Raw genomic sequence first — 14,477 nt, 5'->3', positions numbered from 1 at the left:
GTGAAATTGTAATGCATCGTTTGCTATTAGTGGACTGGTAATAATTACCAGTTTCAGAGCGGCTCTTTCCATGTAATCTTTCGTCTCAATCGTAACAGCCCTTCCCATTGACATGATTACACTAGCTGCCCCTCATGATCTAGAATATCTAGTTGACGGGAATATGAAAGGCAACAGCGAAAAGTGTATGCTGTGTGCTTGTTATAAGATCAAAGCCGTTTTCTCTGACCTGATGTATGGGGCGAAGGACAGCACAATAGTGCCAATGTGTTGTAGTATCATCACATAGCTGGCTCTGAAAAACAATTATTTTAGGAAGCAAAATAAAATTTTGCTTAAGCCTCTTGGGAAAGTCATGGATGAGACTCTTGGTGTGGCTTGGTATGCACAGAATTTGGCATTTATAGGGGCCCCATCACAGCACATTTGAAACCATCATTGCTAATTATGGGTCCATCCCCAGGCATTAAGAGATTATTGGGGTCAGATATGAGTTTAAGGCGTTGGGAGTGATGGAAGTGTTAAGGATTTGCCTCAGCTGACAAAGCTCCTTAGTTACCCAGTTCCTGATTGTCAGGCTAAATATATGATAATGACCCAGAGTCCTAGGGAGGCAAAGAGAAAGCCATGGAGGGTCACAGTGGTTGCAACCAGATTTTCCCCCCCCCTGCCTATTTAGGACCCAAGTCATTGTTCAACAACAACAACAAAAAATATGAAAATACTCTCAATGAAGCTTTCTATTTCCCTTTGAAGAGAAGAGGCAGACAAAAATAGGCAGATAATGTGATTCTAATGTCAGCATTTTCTTTCAAAATCTCTCTGCCTTTCTTCCTCCTTCACATTAGACAAATGTTTGAAACCTAATTTTGGTATCTTACCATCTAATCTTGTTAAAGAGATTTCCCCAGGAGTGGGCTATATTGAGTGAGATTATAAATGCATTGTAAAGTGAATTGCAAGGGCAGGGCAGGAGTCCATTATTTAGACAAGTGCTGGAGCGAGGCTGGCTTGTTTTGGAATATGAGTGTTTGGGACTCCTCAGAAGACCTTGGCAGCTTTTCCTTCCAACTTGCTAAACGGAGGAATCATATAATTGATGAATTCCTCATGCCCACTCCTTAGCTCCCTGGTGAATTTTGTCCCATGGAAGAAGTTTGCTTCCAAATGCTAGCCTTGGGTTTAAGGGCCTTTTCTCACTTAGGGAGAAAGTGTATTTCTCAGTTATATTTTAAGCACAGTCCTTTTTATTTTTATTTTTATTTTTTTAAATCCCTTGGCCATTAGCTACTCTCAGCCTTGTCCCTAGACCACTGTTTCTTCTGCCATTTTCTTAAGTCTGCAATTGTCTGGTTAACTTCCGGGTTAGTACCTCCATATAGTCTATACATGTGTACACATATATAAACATATATGGGAATGTATACTTAAGTTTAGCTATCAGGAAAAAAAATGAATGATTTTTGTGAAATCAAGCTGGCCCCCTCTTTGCCAAAGTGGCATTTACCACTCTCGGGTTCTTTTCAGTAAGAGAGAAATAATGTGACTTAAGCAGGGCCCCTCTCCAGACAGCTTGGCTACTGGCCAAAGAGTTGACTAGCTGAACTGTATCTTTCTGTTTCTTTCTCAACTGGAGCCGAGTCTCAGCCGAGGGCGCAGGATGTTGTATAATTTGGTTCAAGTTGTTAGCCTCTCAAAATAATGAGGAGGAGGCTAGGGTAGCATTGCTCAGCCTGCTGCCTGTCACAGTGCTGGCTGCCTTCAGTGCTCCTATAACCAGGGTGCTGAGTCTGCTGAAGTTGGCACCAGCCGCTCCTAACTTCTCTGCTCTCTCTTTTGTTGCACTGGGACAGGCTCCTAAGGATTCAATACAGCTTTCCAGTTAAACCAGAATTAAAGTTTCCTTTTGAGATTTCAATCACAGCATCCCCTTGAGATTCAACATGGGTATCCTTAGAGGACGGTATGGAACTTACCGTCACAAGAGTGATGTCACTCTCTTCTTCCAGGGCCCTTTTTGGAGTCTGTTGTCACTTTAACAATACCAACAGTCCCCATGTTTCCTGCCAAGGGGTTTAGGACCAGAGAATTTGTATTGATTGTATTCCTTTTTGATATCTTTATGCAGTGCTATCTTTAGTGAGAAAGTTAGGTTCACCTACAGCCCACAGGCAAATGGACCAGGACCACTGGATTTAGGGAGCAAAAGTTTTCCTGGGTGAAGTCTATCTTGTCCCAGTACCCCATCTAACCAGTGAGACAGCGGCACAGAGATGAAATGACTTGTGCATACCACAGCAAATGTGGCAGGGAAGTTAAGAAGACCTTTGCTGAGGCCCCTAGGATGTAGTGCTCCTTTATCAGAGCCTGAAATGGGCAGGACTTTATGCTATGGGGCTTGAATATGGAATTCTCAGAACGGAGTTAAATGTTGAACAGACCAGTTTGACAAATGTTTGTTGGGCACCAGACATGGAAGATCTCATGTAGGGTTGGATGGGTGAAGGCTGAGCTCAACTTAGGGGTGGGGCCAGGAGAGGCGGGATGTTGGAACATGAGTAAGCAGTTGCTGCTGACTGCCTCGGTGATTAAACATTGATGTTGGTGTTGTATTATTTTGCAGGTAAAGATGAGCCCAGCAGCTACACATGTACAACTTGCAAACAGCCATTCACCAGTGCATGGTTTCTCTTGCAACACGCACAGAACACTCATGGATTAAGGATCTACTTAGAAAGCGAACATGGAAGTCCCCTGACCCCGCGGGTTGGTATCCCTTCGGGACTAGGTGCAGAATGTCCTTCCCAGCCACCTCTCCATGGGATTCATATTGCAGACAATAACCCCTTTAACCTGCTAAGAATACCAGGATCAGTATCGAGAGAGGCTTCCGGCCTGGCAGAAGGGCGCTTTCCACCCACTCCCCCCCTGTTTAGCCCACCACCGAGACATCACTTGGACCCCCACCGCATAGAGCGCCTGGGGGCGGAAGAGATGGCCCTGGCCACCCATCACCCGAGTGCCTTTGACAGGGTGCTGCGGTTGAATCCAATGGCTATGGAGCCTCCTGCCATGGATTTCTCTAGGAGACTTAGAGAGCTGGCAGGGAACACGTCTAGCCCACCGCTGTCCCCAGGCCGGCCCAGCCCTATGCAAAGGTTACTGCAACCATTCCAGCCAGGTAGCAAGCCACCCTTCCTGGCGACGCCCCCCCTCCCTCCTCTGCAATCCGCCCCTCCTCCCTCCCAGCCCCCGGTCAAGTCCAAGTCATGCGAGTTCTGCGGCAAGACGTTCAAATTTCAGAGCAACCTGGTGGTGCATCGGCGCAGCCACACTGGTGAGAAGCCCTACAAGTGCAACCTGTGCGATCACGCTTGCACACAGGCCAGCAAGCTCAAGCGCCACATGAAGACACACATGCACAAATCGTCCCCCATGACGGTCAAGTCTGACGACGGCCTTTCCACTGCCAGCTCCCCGGAACCTGGCACCAGCGACCTGGTGGGCAGCGCCAGCAGTGCGCTCAAGTCAGTGGTGGCCAAGTTCAAGAGTGAGAACGACCCCAACCTGATCCCAGAGAATGGGGATGAGGAGGAAGAGGAGGACGATGAGGAAGAAGAGGAAGAGGAGGAAGAGGAGGAGGAGGAGCTGACGGAGAGCGAGAGGGTGGACTACGGCTTCGGGCTGAGCCTGGAGGCTGCGCGCCACCATGAGAACAGCTCTCGGGGTGCAGTGGTGGGCGTGGGCGACGAGGGTCGCGCCCTGCCCGACGTCATGCAGGGCATGGTGCTCAGCTCCATGCAGCACTTCAGCGAGGCCTTCCACCAGGTCCTGGGCGAGAAGCATAAGCGTGGCCACCTGGCCGAGGCCGAGGGCCACAGGGACACTTGCGATGAAGACTCGGTGGCCGGCGAGTCGGACCGCATAGACGATGGCACTGTTAATGGCCGCGGCTGCTCCCCTGGCGAATCGGCTTCGGGGGGTCTGTCCAAAAAGCTGCTGCTGGGTAGCCCCAGCTCGCTGAGCCCCTTCTCCAAGCGCATCAAGCTGGAGAAGGAGTTTGACCTGCCCCCAGCCGCGATGCCCAACACTGAGAATGTGTACTCGCAGTGGCTCGCAGGCTATGCGGCCTCCAGGCAGCTCAAAGATCCCTTCCTTAGCTTCGGAGACTCCAGACAATCGCCTTTTGCCTCCTCATCAGAGCACTCCTCGGAGAACGGGAGCTTGCGCTTCTCCACACCGCCCGGGGAGCTGGACGGAGGGATCTCTGGGCGCAGCGGCACGGGAAGTGGAGGGAGCACGCCCCATATTAGTGGTCCGGGCCCGGGCAGGCCCAGCTCAAAAGAGGGCAGACGCAGCGACACTTGTGAGTACTGTGGGAAAGTCTTCAAGAACTGTAGCAATCTCACTGTCCACAGGAGAAGCCACACGGGCGAAAGGCCTTATAAATGCGAGCTGTGCAACTATGCCTGTGCCCAGAGTAGCAAGCTCACCAGGCACATGAAAACGCATGGCCAGGTGGGGAAGGACGTTTACAAATGTGAAATTTGTAAGATGCCTTTTAGCGTGTACAGTACCCTGGAGAAACACATGAAAAAATGGCACAGTGATCGAGTGTTGAATAATGATATAAAAACTGAATAGAGGTATATTAATACCCCTCCCTCGCTCCCACCCGATGTCCCCCCTTTTTACCTTTTCCCCATTGTCCTCCAGCCCTACTCCCTGTAGGATTTTTTTCTAGTCCCATGTGATTAAACAAACAAACAGACAAACAAACAGAAGTAATGGAAGCTAAGAATATGAATGAGAGTGCTTGTCACCAGCACACCTGTTTTTGTTTTTTTGGTTTTTTTTCCTTTTTTTCTGTTTCTTTCTTCCTTTTTTTTTTGTTTTAAATTTCTTTATGTTCTCACCGTTTGAATGCATGATCTGTTTGGGGCAATACTCTTGCAATTTTACGCAAACTTTGAGCCTTTCTCTTGTGCAATAATTTACATGTTGTGTATTTTTTTTTAAACTTAGACAGCATGTATGGTATGTTATGGCTATTTTAAATTGTCCCTAATTCATTATGAGCAAACATGTTGCTGTTTCCAGTTCCGTTCTGAAAGAGTGAGAGAGAGGGGGAAAAACAAAGCATGCTGCACACTCCTGTAATACATATCATGTACAGCTTTATTTGATGACACGAGGAGGGAAAACAGTGTTTGGGTTCACAGACCCTCTACAGACAGAACAGATAGCACTGAAAAAAAGAAAAGTGTGTGCTAAATGCCTGTCTCTAAAGGGTTACATGTATTAATTGGAGAGGGAAAAAAAAGGCCTTGAATTGACAAATTAACAGAAAAACAAGTTTTATTCTATCATTTGGTTTTAAAATATGAGTGCCTTGGATCTATTAAAACCACGTTGATGGTTCTTTCTGCTTGTTATAAACTTGTAGCTTAATTCAGCATTGGGTGAGGCAATAAACTTTAGGACCTAGCTTGTAGTTCTATGTTGTATTTCTCACAACAATGGCTACCTAAAATATGACCCATTATGTCCTAGTTAATCATCATTTTGTCCTTTGACTTTAACTTTGTGAACAAAACTGATTATACCAGTATAAAAGCTACTTTGCTCCTGGTGAGAGCTTAAAAGAAACGGGCTGTTTTGCCTAACGCTTTATTTTATTCTTTCTAAATGATGATTACATTGAATGTGAAATGTGCAAAGGCCCTGGAACACGGTGGAACGCATTAGTGAGGAGTTGTTTAAAGTAATACATTTAGTGACATTCTGGCACCAAAAGAAATAGATACAGATCTACATGGTTGTCAAGTGGACAATCGAATGATAAACTTAAGATCTTTTAGATTATATTTAAGAGAAGAGCTTGATACAGTTTGACAGAGGGAGACAAAAAAAGTGATTTATTAGCACAATGTGGTACTATTTGCCATTTTAAACTAGAACAGGTATGTAAGCTAATAGTGATGCAATGGTGATTAACTATGAATTGTTAAGACTTAACATTTAATGTGACATTCTTCAAAAAGGAAGAGAAAGAATTTTAAGAGCAGCAGCGTATATGTCTGTGCTCCCTAAAAGTTGTACTCCATTTCTTTTCCATACACTGTGTGCTATTTGTGCTAACATGGAAGAGGATTCATTGTTTCTATTTTATTTTATTATTTTTTCTTTCTGTTTCCTTCTTTTTTTCTTTCCTTTTTTAAAAATTAAGCTAGCATCTGCCCCAGTTGGTGTTCAAATGGTACTTGACTCTGCCTGTGATGCCTGTATCTTCTCTCTAATCAGAGATACAGAGGTTGAGTATAAAATAAACCTACTCAGATAGGACAATTAAGTGCACTGTACAGTTTTCCCAGTTTACAGGTCTTTATTAAGGGAAAAGTTGCAAGAATGCTGAAAAAAAAAATTGAACACAATCTCATTGACGAGCATTAAAAAAAAAAAAACTTAAAAAAAAAAAAAACTAAAAAAACAAAAACCTTTGCCAGCCATTTACTTGACTAATGAGCTTACTTACTTGGACGCAACATTGCAAGCGCTGTGAATGGAAAAAAGAACACACTTAACATAGAGATGAACGATGCTTTCGCTTCTACAGTGCAAGGATTTTTTTGTACAAAACTTTTTTAAGTATAAATGTTAAGAAAAAAATTTTTAAAAAGACACTTCATTATGTTTAGGGGGGAACAGCATTTTAGGGTTCCATTGTCTTGGTGGTGTTACAAGACCTGTTATCCATTTAAAAATGGTAGTGGAAATTCTATGCCTTGGATCACACACCGCTCTTCAGGTTGTAAAAAACATACATGGGGAAAGGTTTAAGATTATATAGTACTTAAATATAGGAAAATGCACACTCATGTTGATTCCTATGCTAAAACACATTTATGGTCTTTTTTCTGTATTTCTAGAATGGTATTTGAATTAAATGTTCATCTAGTGTTAGGCACTTATAGTATTTATATTGAAGCTTGTATTTTTAACTGTTGCTTGTTCTCTTAAAAGGTATCGATGTACCTTTTTTGGTAGTAGAAAAAAAAAAAGACAGGCTGCCACAGTATATTTTTTTAATTTGGCAGGATAATATAGTGCAAATTATTTGTATGCTTCAAAACAGGAGAGAGAGAGAGAGAGAGAGAGAGAGAGAGAGAGAGAGAGAGAGAGAGAGAGAGAAAGTGTGACATTGTACAGAGAAGCCATATAATGGCGGTTTGGGGAGCCTGCTAGAATGTCACATGAATGGCTGTCATAGGGGTTGTACATATCCTTTTTTGTCCCTTTTTCCTGCTGCCATGCTGTATGCAGTACTGCAAGCTAATAGCGTTGGTTTGTTATGTAGTGTGCTTTTGTCCCTCTCCCGCCATCACCCTACATTCCAGCATCTTACCTTCATATGCAGTAAAAGAAAGAAAGAAAAAAAGGAAAAAAAACAACAATGTTTTGCAGTTTTTTTCATTGCCAAAAACTAAATGGTGCTTTATATTTAGATTGGAAAGAATTTCATATGCAAAGCATATTAAAGAGAAAGCCCGCTTTAGTCAATACTTTTTTGTAAATGGCAATGCAGAATATTTTGTTATTGGCCTTTTCTATTCCTGTAATGAAAGCTGTTTGTCGTAACTTGAAATTTTATCTTTTACTATGGGAGTCACTATTTATTATTGCTTATATGCCCTGTTCAAAACAGAGGCTCTTAATTTGATCTTTTATTTTTCTCTGTTTTTATTTTTTTTTTTTTATTTGGATGACCAAAGGTCATTACAACCTGGCTTTTTATTGTATTTGTTTCTGGTCTTTGTTAAGTTCTATTGGAAAAACCACTGTCTGTGTTTTTTTGGCAGTTGTCTGCATTAACCTGTTCATACACCCATTTTGTCCCTTTATTGAAAAAAATAAAAAAATTAAAGTACAATGTAAGCTTCTTGTGTCCTCATTTGACACACTCTGTAAATAACTTACAACAAAGTAGCAGGTTTTGAGAGAAGGCCAGCCTGTCTTTTTCAGGATTATTTCTGTGGGCATTTTGATGTGTGTATTATACCCTAAAGGAGCATAATGTACTTACTTTATTAATAGGCATACTTCAAGCCATGGAAATAGGGTTAGGCATTACAGTTTTAGGTAATTGGAAAGTGATTTCTGTGTACTGTTCAAAACCTCTGCTCTATCCTTAGCAGAATGCACTAGGTTCAATGAGCCCCTGAGCAGCCCCTCAGTTACTTTCTTTGGATTTTCTGCTGTGATCGTATGTCTTAAAGTCCTGTTCTCTCGTTATTTCCCTATCTTAGAGTATGATGCCAAAAAGGGATCCTGAACCAAATAGCTCCCTACTTCCACACAATGACCTCTCCTCATAATAAAATGACCCTTCCCCTCAACCCTAAAAATCCAGAAACAAAGACACCAAATATAATAAATCTATTAAATATTAATATGATGAGGGGAGAGAAAAGATAGGAAGAAAAAAGCAGAAACCAGCATCCAAAGATGGCTAAACCAAGCCAGGTCTCTGGAAGCCACTATTGGGCTCCTAAGATGCTTCATGGTTTGCTTGTGATTCTGAAATCCTATGGTTTGTACTTGCCACAGGTTGTTTTATATATGTATATATAATATATATAGCGTATATATTATATGTATATATTAGGTTCTACCTGGCTGGTGGCAATAAGTGTAGATAACCCTACAATTAATTATCTTTTACTATTTTTCGATGGCTTGAAAGGCAGGTTAGGTCTGTTTTAAAAATCCTTTTAGAAATCTGTGTTGTCGGTTTTCCAACTACTGCATGTTGCAGCATCAATTTGCTTTATTATATAGCACGTGCCTCTGTGGTACTGTCTCCCTGTTCCAAGTGTAGATGAATGGATCCAACAGTGTTCTTATTTTTGTAAAAACCCACACAAAAGCTGTTCTGTTGTCTTCTCGTGGTAGCATTTTTTTTGTTGCATAGTTCTTCCCTCCTGGTGACTGTGAAGTTGCCTTTCCGTGTATAATGCCTTTTATATGAGGCCAGAAGAGTTTTATCTTTTTAAGTAGAGAGAAAGTAAGGTATTTGGTTTTTATTCTTTTTTAAAGTCCATTTGAGTGGGCAAGGGGACTGAACTGAGGACTATAGCACAGGTGCTTCGATGGGACGGAGAAGTTGATGTTTGTCAGTAAACTGAGGGAAGGTATCTGTGTTTTCTGGGTACCAAATGATTCCAGAACAAATAGAAATATTTCCCTGTGCCTTGTCAGCTGTAGGTGGTGGTGACTTTTGCTTCACCATATTAAATATCCACACAGTTTCTGGGTGTCCCTATTGTGCTTTCCAGGGGAACTCAGAGTGCAGCTGTGCAGATTTTATATACAGTACTTATTTTAATTCCTCCGTATACGATGCTCTTAGTGTAATTAGATTTTGCATCTTGACAGACAAAATTAATGGTGGATACAGGATTCTTATAGGTTGAGATATCTTAAATCAAACCGGGAACGGGAGGGGTGCAAATATCTGGTGATAAATCACAGATTGTTTGATTTACATGGTCCAAATTAAATAAATTTGTTGGGAGACAGCTTCTTCAGGTTACTTCCTCTTGTGACGTATTACAACCCTCTAATAAAATATTATTTCTGAAGCTCTGTGAGCAATGGAGGCATGAAAACTTGGACACCAAGAATAGAACTTCTGAGTGACATTTTCTATCCTGAACCCAAACATTTTAAATTGTACTAGAAAGGAATCTAAAAAACAAAAAATTCCCACCACATAACATGCTGCTAGACTTTTAAATGAAAAAGTACCAAGACTGTTCATTATCCCCAGGAATCCAGAGCTGAGTTTTTGTAAGTCTCAACATACCAAATGTCCTTTATGTATGTGAACTCCTCATGCTTAGGATGCTCCAAAGGGAATAAACAAAACAAAACAGAACAAAAAATCCCTCCATATGAGAAGAACTTAATAAGCAGGGATACAGAAAATGCCATTATTGCAAATTTTAGCCCCTAAATGTTTCCAGTGTGACTGTATCCTTTCTGGGATCATTTGCTATCCTCTCATTGGATCTTCAGAAAGACTGAATCCGACACGTTTTAAAGGTTGCTAAGAAGTGGGGTGAACATGCTGCTTCTTGTGTACCAGCCGTGGCAGGAAGTGTGAAGTAGTTACCCCCCCCAGGGCATTCTGTGGATAGAACTGTTTATTTAAATACCATTTTTGTATATGCAATAAGTCCATATTGTACATATTCATAGTGGTTGAAGTGAGAACTCAAAAGGAAGTGGCGGGGTGCCCGGGGGGGGGGGAGGGGTGGACTAGATATAGTTTCAACTGGAAAAATAAGGAAACAAGGTGATTTGTTCACAGACACTGGGAGTTGGTTGAAAGACACCAGGATTATTCGGGACCATCCCAAAAAGAAATTGAGAAGGCCTTGGGCTGGTCTTGACCACCTGCCACTTTACTCTGGGAGTTAGGGAGGAAATACTGTGTTTTCTGGTTTTATACTCCCTTCCACACACACAAGCATGGTTGCTGATGGCTGTGTTCTTCACTACAGTATGGTCACTCATTGTCCCCTGGCCTAGTGTGTTCAAGAACTTGGATGAGATTGACAGCGCTCTTTCAATCTACTTGAGAGAGAGCACCGACTTTGAAAAAGCATGATCTCTACTTAGCAAATCTTCCCAAGCTTTCCCAGAGCTTTTTTTTTTTTTTTTTTTTTTTTTTTAGAAATGGACACTAGAATACATAAGCTGTGTTCCAGGGCTTGCTACCCCTACAGACTGTAGACATGGGTGGTTGGCCATTCACGTTTGCTTTCTTGCATTTCATTATCCTGTTAGCTCACTGTTTCATTCACTACAGCACATGGCCAGGGAGTCAGTCTTTGGGGAAGGAGTCTGGCCTATTTCTAATTCTCTGTGTCATCTGTCATGGGAGCAGCAGATCCCTCCCTCCCAAATGGGAAACGGAGCCAATACAGTTCATGAGGGTCATTGTACTTAAGTAACCAAACTTGCCTGAACACAACTCAATGATTAATCCAAATACTGTTTTTTCTTTTCTGTCACATGGCAAAAAAAAAAAAAGAAAACTATGTAAGGAAGGCACATTTATCTACCATATTTTTCATAGAGACAATGAAAGAAAGGCAAATTAAACAGTTTCTCCTATGCAGGAGCCCCTAGGTTCCTAGGGGGCTGGGTGTGCTTTTAAATAACCAGGAATATGGTACATGTCTATGATGTATTTTGTTTGCTAGGGCTTTAAATATAGGTAGTGGGTCAGACAAAGGGGTTTGGAGGGGCATCTGCTAAAAAGGCTTCAAGGGCAGTGCTAGCACTGGGCCAGGCATGGGATTCCCCAGAGTCCACCTGGTCACAGCAGGGCCCTCAGTCCAGGTCTCCACTGCTCAGGGGGGAGGATGTGGGAACACAGCTGAGCTCCAGACCCCAGGCCTCCTGTCTCATGGAGTCAGGGGAGAGGAGGTCCCAGGCCCCTGCTTCAGGTCGCCATGGTAACGAGGCCTGGAATGCTGCAGTACTAGCCTTCCTCCCTAGCACATCTGGACTCACAGTTCCTTGCTTCAAGGCAATGCCCACAGAAAGGGGGGAGCCTGGAGGGACACCATCACTCCTCTTCCTTCACCATTGCCTTTCCCATGACAAAAAACAAAACAAAACAAAAAAACCCTGCATGTTTGAAAGAAACTACAGGCAGTTTGGGTGCAAGTGAGGGCAACTTTTTTGGGTTCTGGTTCTCTTGGGAGATTTGTTCACCTCTTGTAAATCGTTGCTGCTTTGACGTTGAACTTGATGACATTTCATGTTTTTGTTGAGCTGCTTTTACATCAATTTTGATTTTTGTTTCTTTATAATTTTATTATCATTTTAAGAAATTGTCTCCCTTCCCTCTCCCCTCTCCCACTATCCTTGACCAAAGGACTGTTTGCCACTAAGTTTTCTCAGTCGTAAGGAACAGGGTTTCCCTTCCAGGTGTATCCAGAGTTGAGTAGGCCTTCCGTGTGATGGGATAGGGAGTCTGGGTCCTTGGGGTGATTCGGTGGGGGGTGTGGGAAAGGCCCCCCGAGGTGGACATATCCAGGGAGGGGAGATTACAGTAGAGAGCGCGCCAGTGGCTCAACCTGTGGTTGATTTAAGTCATAATTTTAAACTCTAGCAAGAGAACAGAAAATCACCAGGCCAAGTCACACCTGTACTTTTTTCCTTCCTCTGTCTCCAACCTCTTTGCAGGTTCTTCACACACCCCCATTCGGCGTAGCACCCAGAGAGCTCAAGATGTATGGCAGTTTTCGGACGGAAGCTCAAGAGCCCTTAAGTTCTGAGAAGCTTTGAAGCCCCAGGGGCGGGGTGGACATGTGTCGCCCAGCCGGTGTCAGCGTGGCCCGTCATCCTGCTAGTTTGTGATGTCCTCTGACAGTAACCCTCCAAGAAGCTGTTGTGCGAAGACAAGAGTCCTGCCGAGTCCTTCCAGCCCGGGCCTGCAGTGCTGTTTTATTTATATTTTTTAATAAAAAGTAAAAACAAAAAAACAGACCCACATTGGAACAGTGAACCCATCCCATTTAGAGGGCCCTCGGACTGTCGCTATAGCGGAGCAATGTCCGACCCTTTTGAAACCAGCCAACCTAACTACCCGTATTGTGGAAATGAGCATGAACCCCGAACCCCTTGTTTCTATACATTCTATGTTGTCTTTTAAAAAGTGTGCTTAACATTGACATAATAAATGTTGGAGCTTTAGGCGGTGTGTGTGTGTGTGTGTGTGTGTGTGTGTGTGTGGTTTAATTTTTAATGCTCATAAGACAATGTGGCTGCTTTGGGCATTGTATTTGTGTACCTGTTTCCTGCAGAAGCCCTTGGGGTAGTCAGGGGGACCAGATTCAAGGGATGGGCAGGGGAGTAGAAAAGGAAACAGGCTTTCGCTCATCAGATGGCATACATTTTCAAAGAGAATCAAAATGCAAAACTAGGGAATAAATCATGGCAATATCATAATTAATGTAGTAGTATTGCTGTGTATTAATGCTGATGTGTGTTTTTCCTGCCTGACTTATAATTTGCATACCATTAAATAATGCATAAATATGGCACACTGAATCCTCTTTTTCAAATATATGCTTTTGGTGACTACATGTAGGAGCTGAATTTGTCTGTTAATTTAGTTCAAGAAAGATAACATCACTGGATGGGTGGTAAATGTCAGTCGTGACTTATGAAATATTCTGGTATTAGGATTCCAAACTTCCAGTGAATAGGTCTTAATGCAGACAAACAAACATAAAACTACTTAATATTTACATCAAATGATTTCAACAAGGGGAAGGAAAGCTTTGCTGGAGGAAAGATGTAGCCATCAGAACAGACCACTGCAGCCATGAGTGTCTTATATCTGCAGTGAGCTCTACAGATAGGTGCTGAATCCACCGAGAACTTTTCTCCGTTCAGTATTTTCCACTGTCTACAGATCCAGAAGAGAATTAGAGACAGTATGGCATATTAAAATATGCTCATAAATAATAGAGCTCAGACACCTGTGCATTATAGGTTTATATACTGGCTGTGAACCTAAGTAGGGAAAAATCTCCATTCACCCTCTGGCTAGATTACCTAACCTAGTGAGAAGATAGCAAAATAATTGGCACCTGGATTCCTTTGTGCTTACTCATCATAAATAATAGTGCTCTAGTTCATATTTGTACAGTACTTTCAAGTGCACTGTTTTATCTGTTCCTCACTGGGATGCTTCCCACAGCTTCCAGTGTGGAGGAGATCAGGCCTTTGCACGGTTAAAAGCTTGCTAAGCCCATGTTCATTTGTGAACCATAGTCGATGCTGCTAATTCTGTTCCGTTATAGTCAAAGGAAATGTCCCTCCCTAAGTGCTTCTGCTGTTAAGGTAGCACACAGGCTATCCAGGCTCACAAACACCCACGTGTGTGTTTCCACACACAGAGAGACCAGGGATGTCCACTGATGGAGCAAGGGCTCCTCGCCATCTCTCTGTGGCCCTTCCATGACAAATAACTTTGATTGCACAAATTTCCTTCATGTATTTTTGAATTTTCAGACTAGGACTTCCAGGAAAAAAGTTATTTCCAAGAGAGAACCCTCCCCTGTACCACACTTTGACTCTGGCTTGTTCAACTCTGAGATCTAAGCCCACAAGGTGTCTGGTTAACAGCATTGCCTAGCTGTGCTAGCTCTTTGCTGATTAAAAAAAAAAAAAAGGTGCTGTCACCTCTCCTGGGAGAAAAATTGTGTGGTCTGGCTCAGCTGCAGCCTTGAGAACTGCCCTGGACATTCTCCACACTTTCAGATCTGGTCTGTTTTCTGGTCTTGTTTCTTCTAAATGAACAGGTAGCTTTAAGAGTTGTTTGTTGGAAGGGAGTGAACCAAAGTGGGTAAAGGATATCCCTTTCGCCTTCCCCTTGAGAAGAAAGACCCTTC

The 14,477-nt window shown here is 42.8% G+C and overlaps 1 protein-coding gene across 5 annotated transcripts in view; it reads left to right on the top strand.

The window, feature by feature from the left end:
• The window catches only part of Bcl11a (BAF chromatin remodeling complex subunit BCL11A), a 94,661-nt gene extending 82,298 nt beyond the window's left edge, over window positions 1–12,363 (top strand). For 2 of the 5 annotated variants that reach the window (XM_035453311.1, XM_027387995.2), the window contains one exon: window positions 2,624–4,644. In XM_035453311.1, the coding sequence (XP_035309202.1) occupies window positions 2,624–4,644 (2,021 nt within the window). Of the gene's footprint in view, window positions 1–2,623; window positions 4,645–12,261 lie in introns of those variants that run through there. The other 3 variants (XM_035453312.1, XM_027387998.2, XM_027387997.2) reach the window with 3 other exon arrangements.
• Window positions 12,364–14,477: the final 2,114 nt, after the last annotated feature.

Source organism: Cricetulus griseus (genome assembly GCF_003668045.3).
Source record: "Cricetulus griseus strain 17A/GY chromosome 1 unlocalized genomic scaffold, alternate assembly CriGri-PICRH-1.0 chr1_1, whole genome shotgun sequence".
In the NCBI taxonomy this organism is placed as follows: Eukaryota; Metazoa; Chordata; class Mammalia; order Rodentia; family Cricetidae; genus Cricetulus; species Cricetulus griseus.
This window is presented reverse-complemented; position numbering and strand designations above follow the sequence as displayed.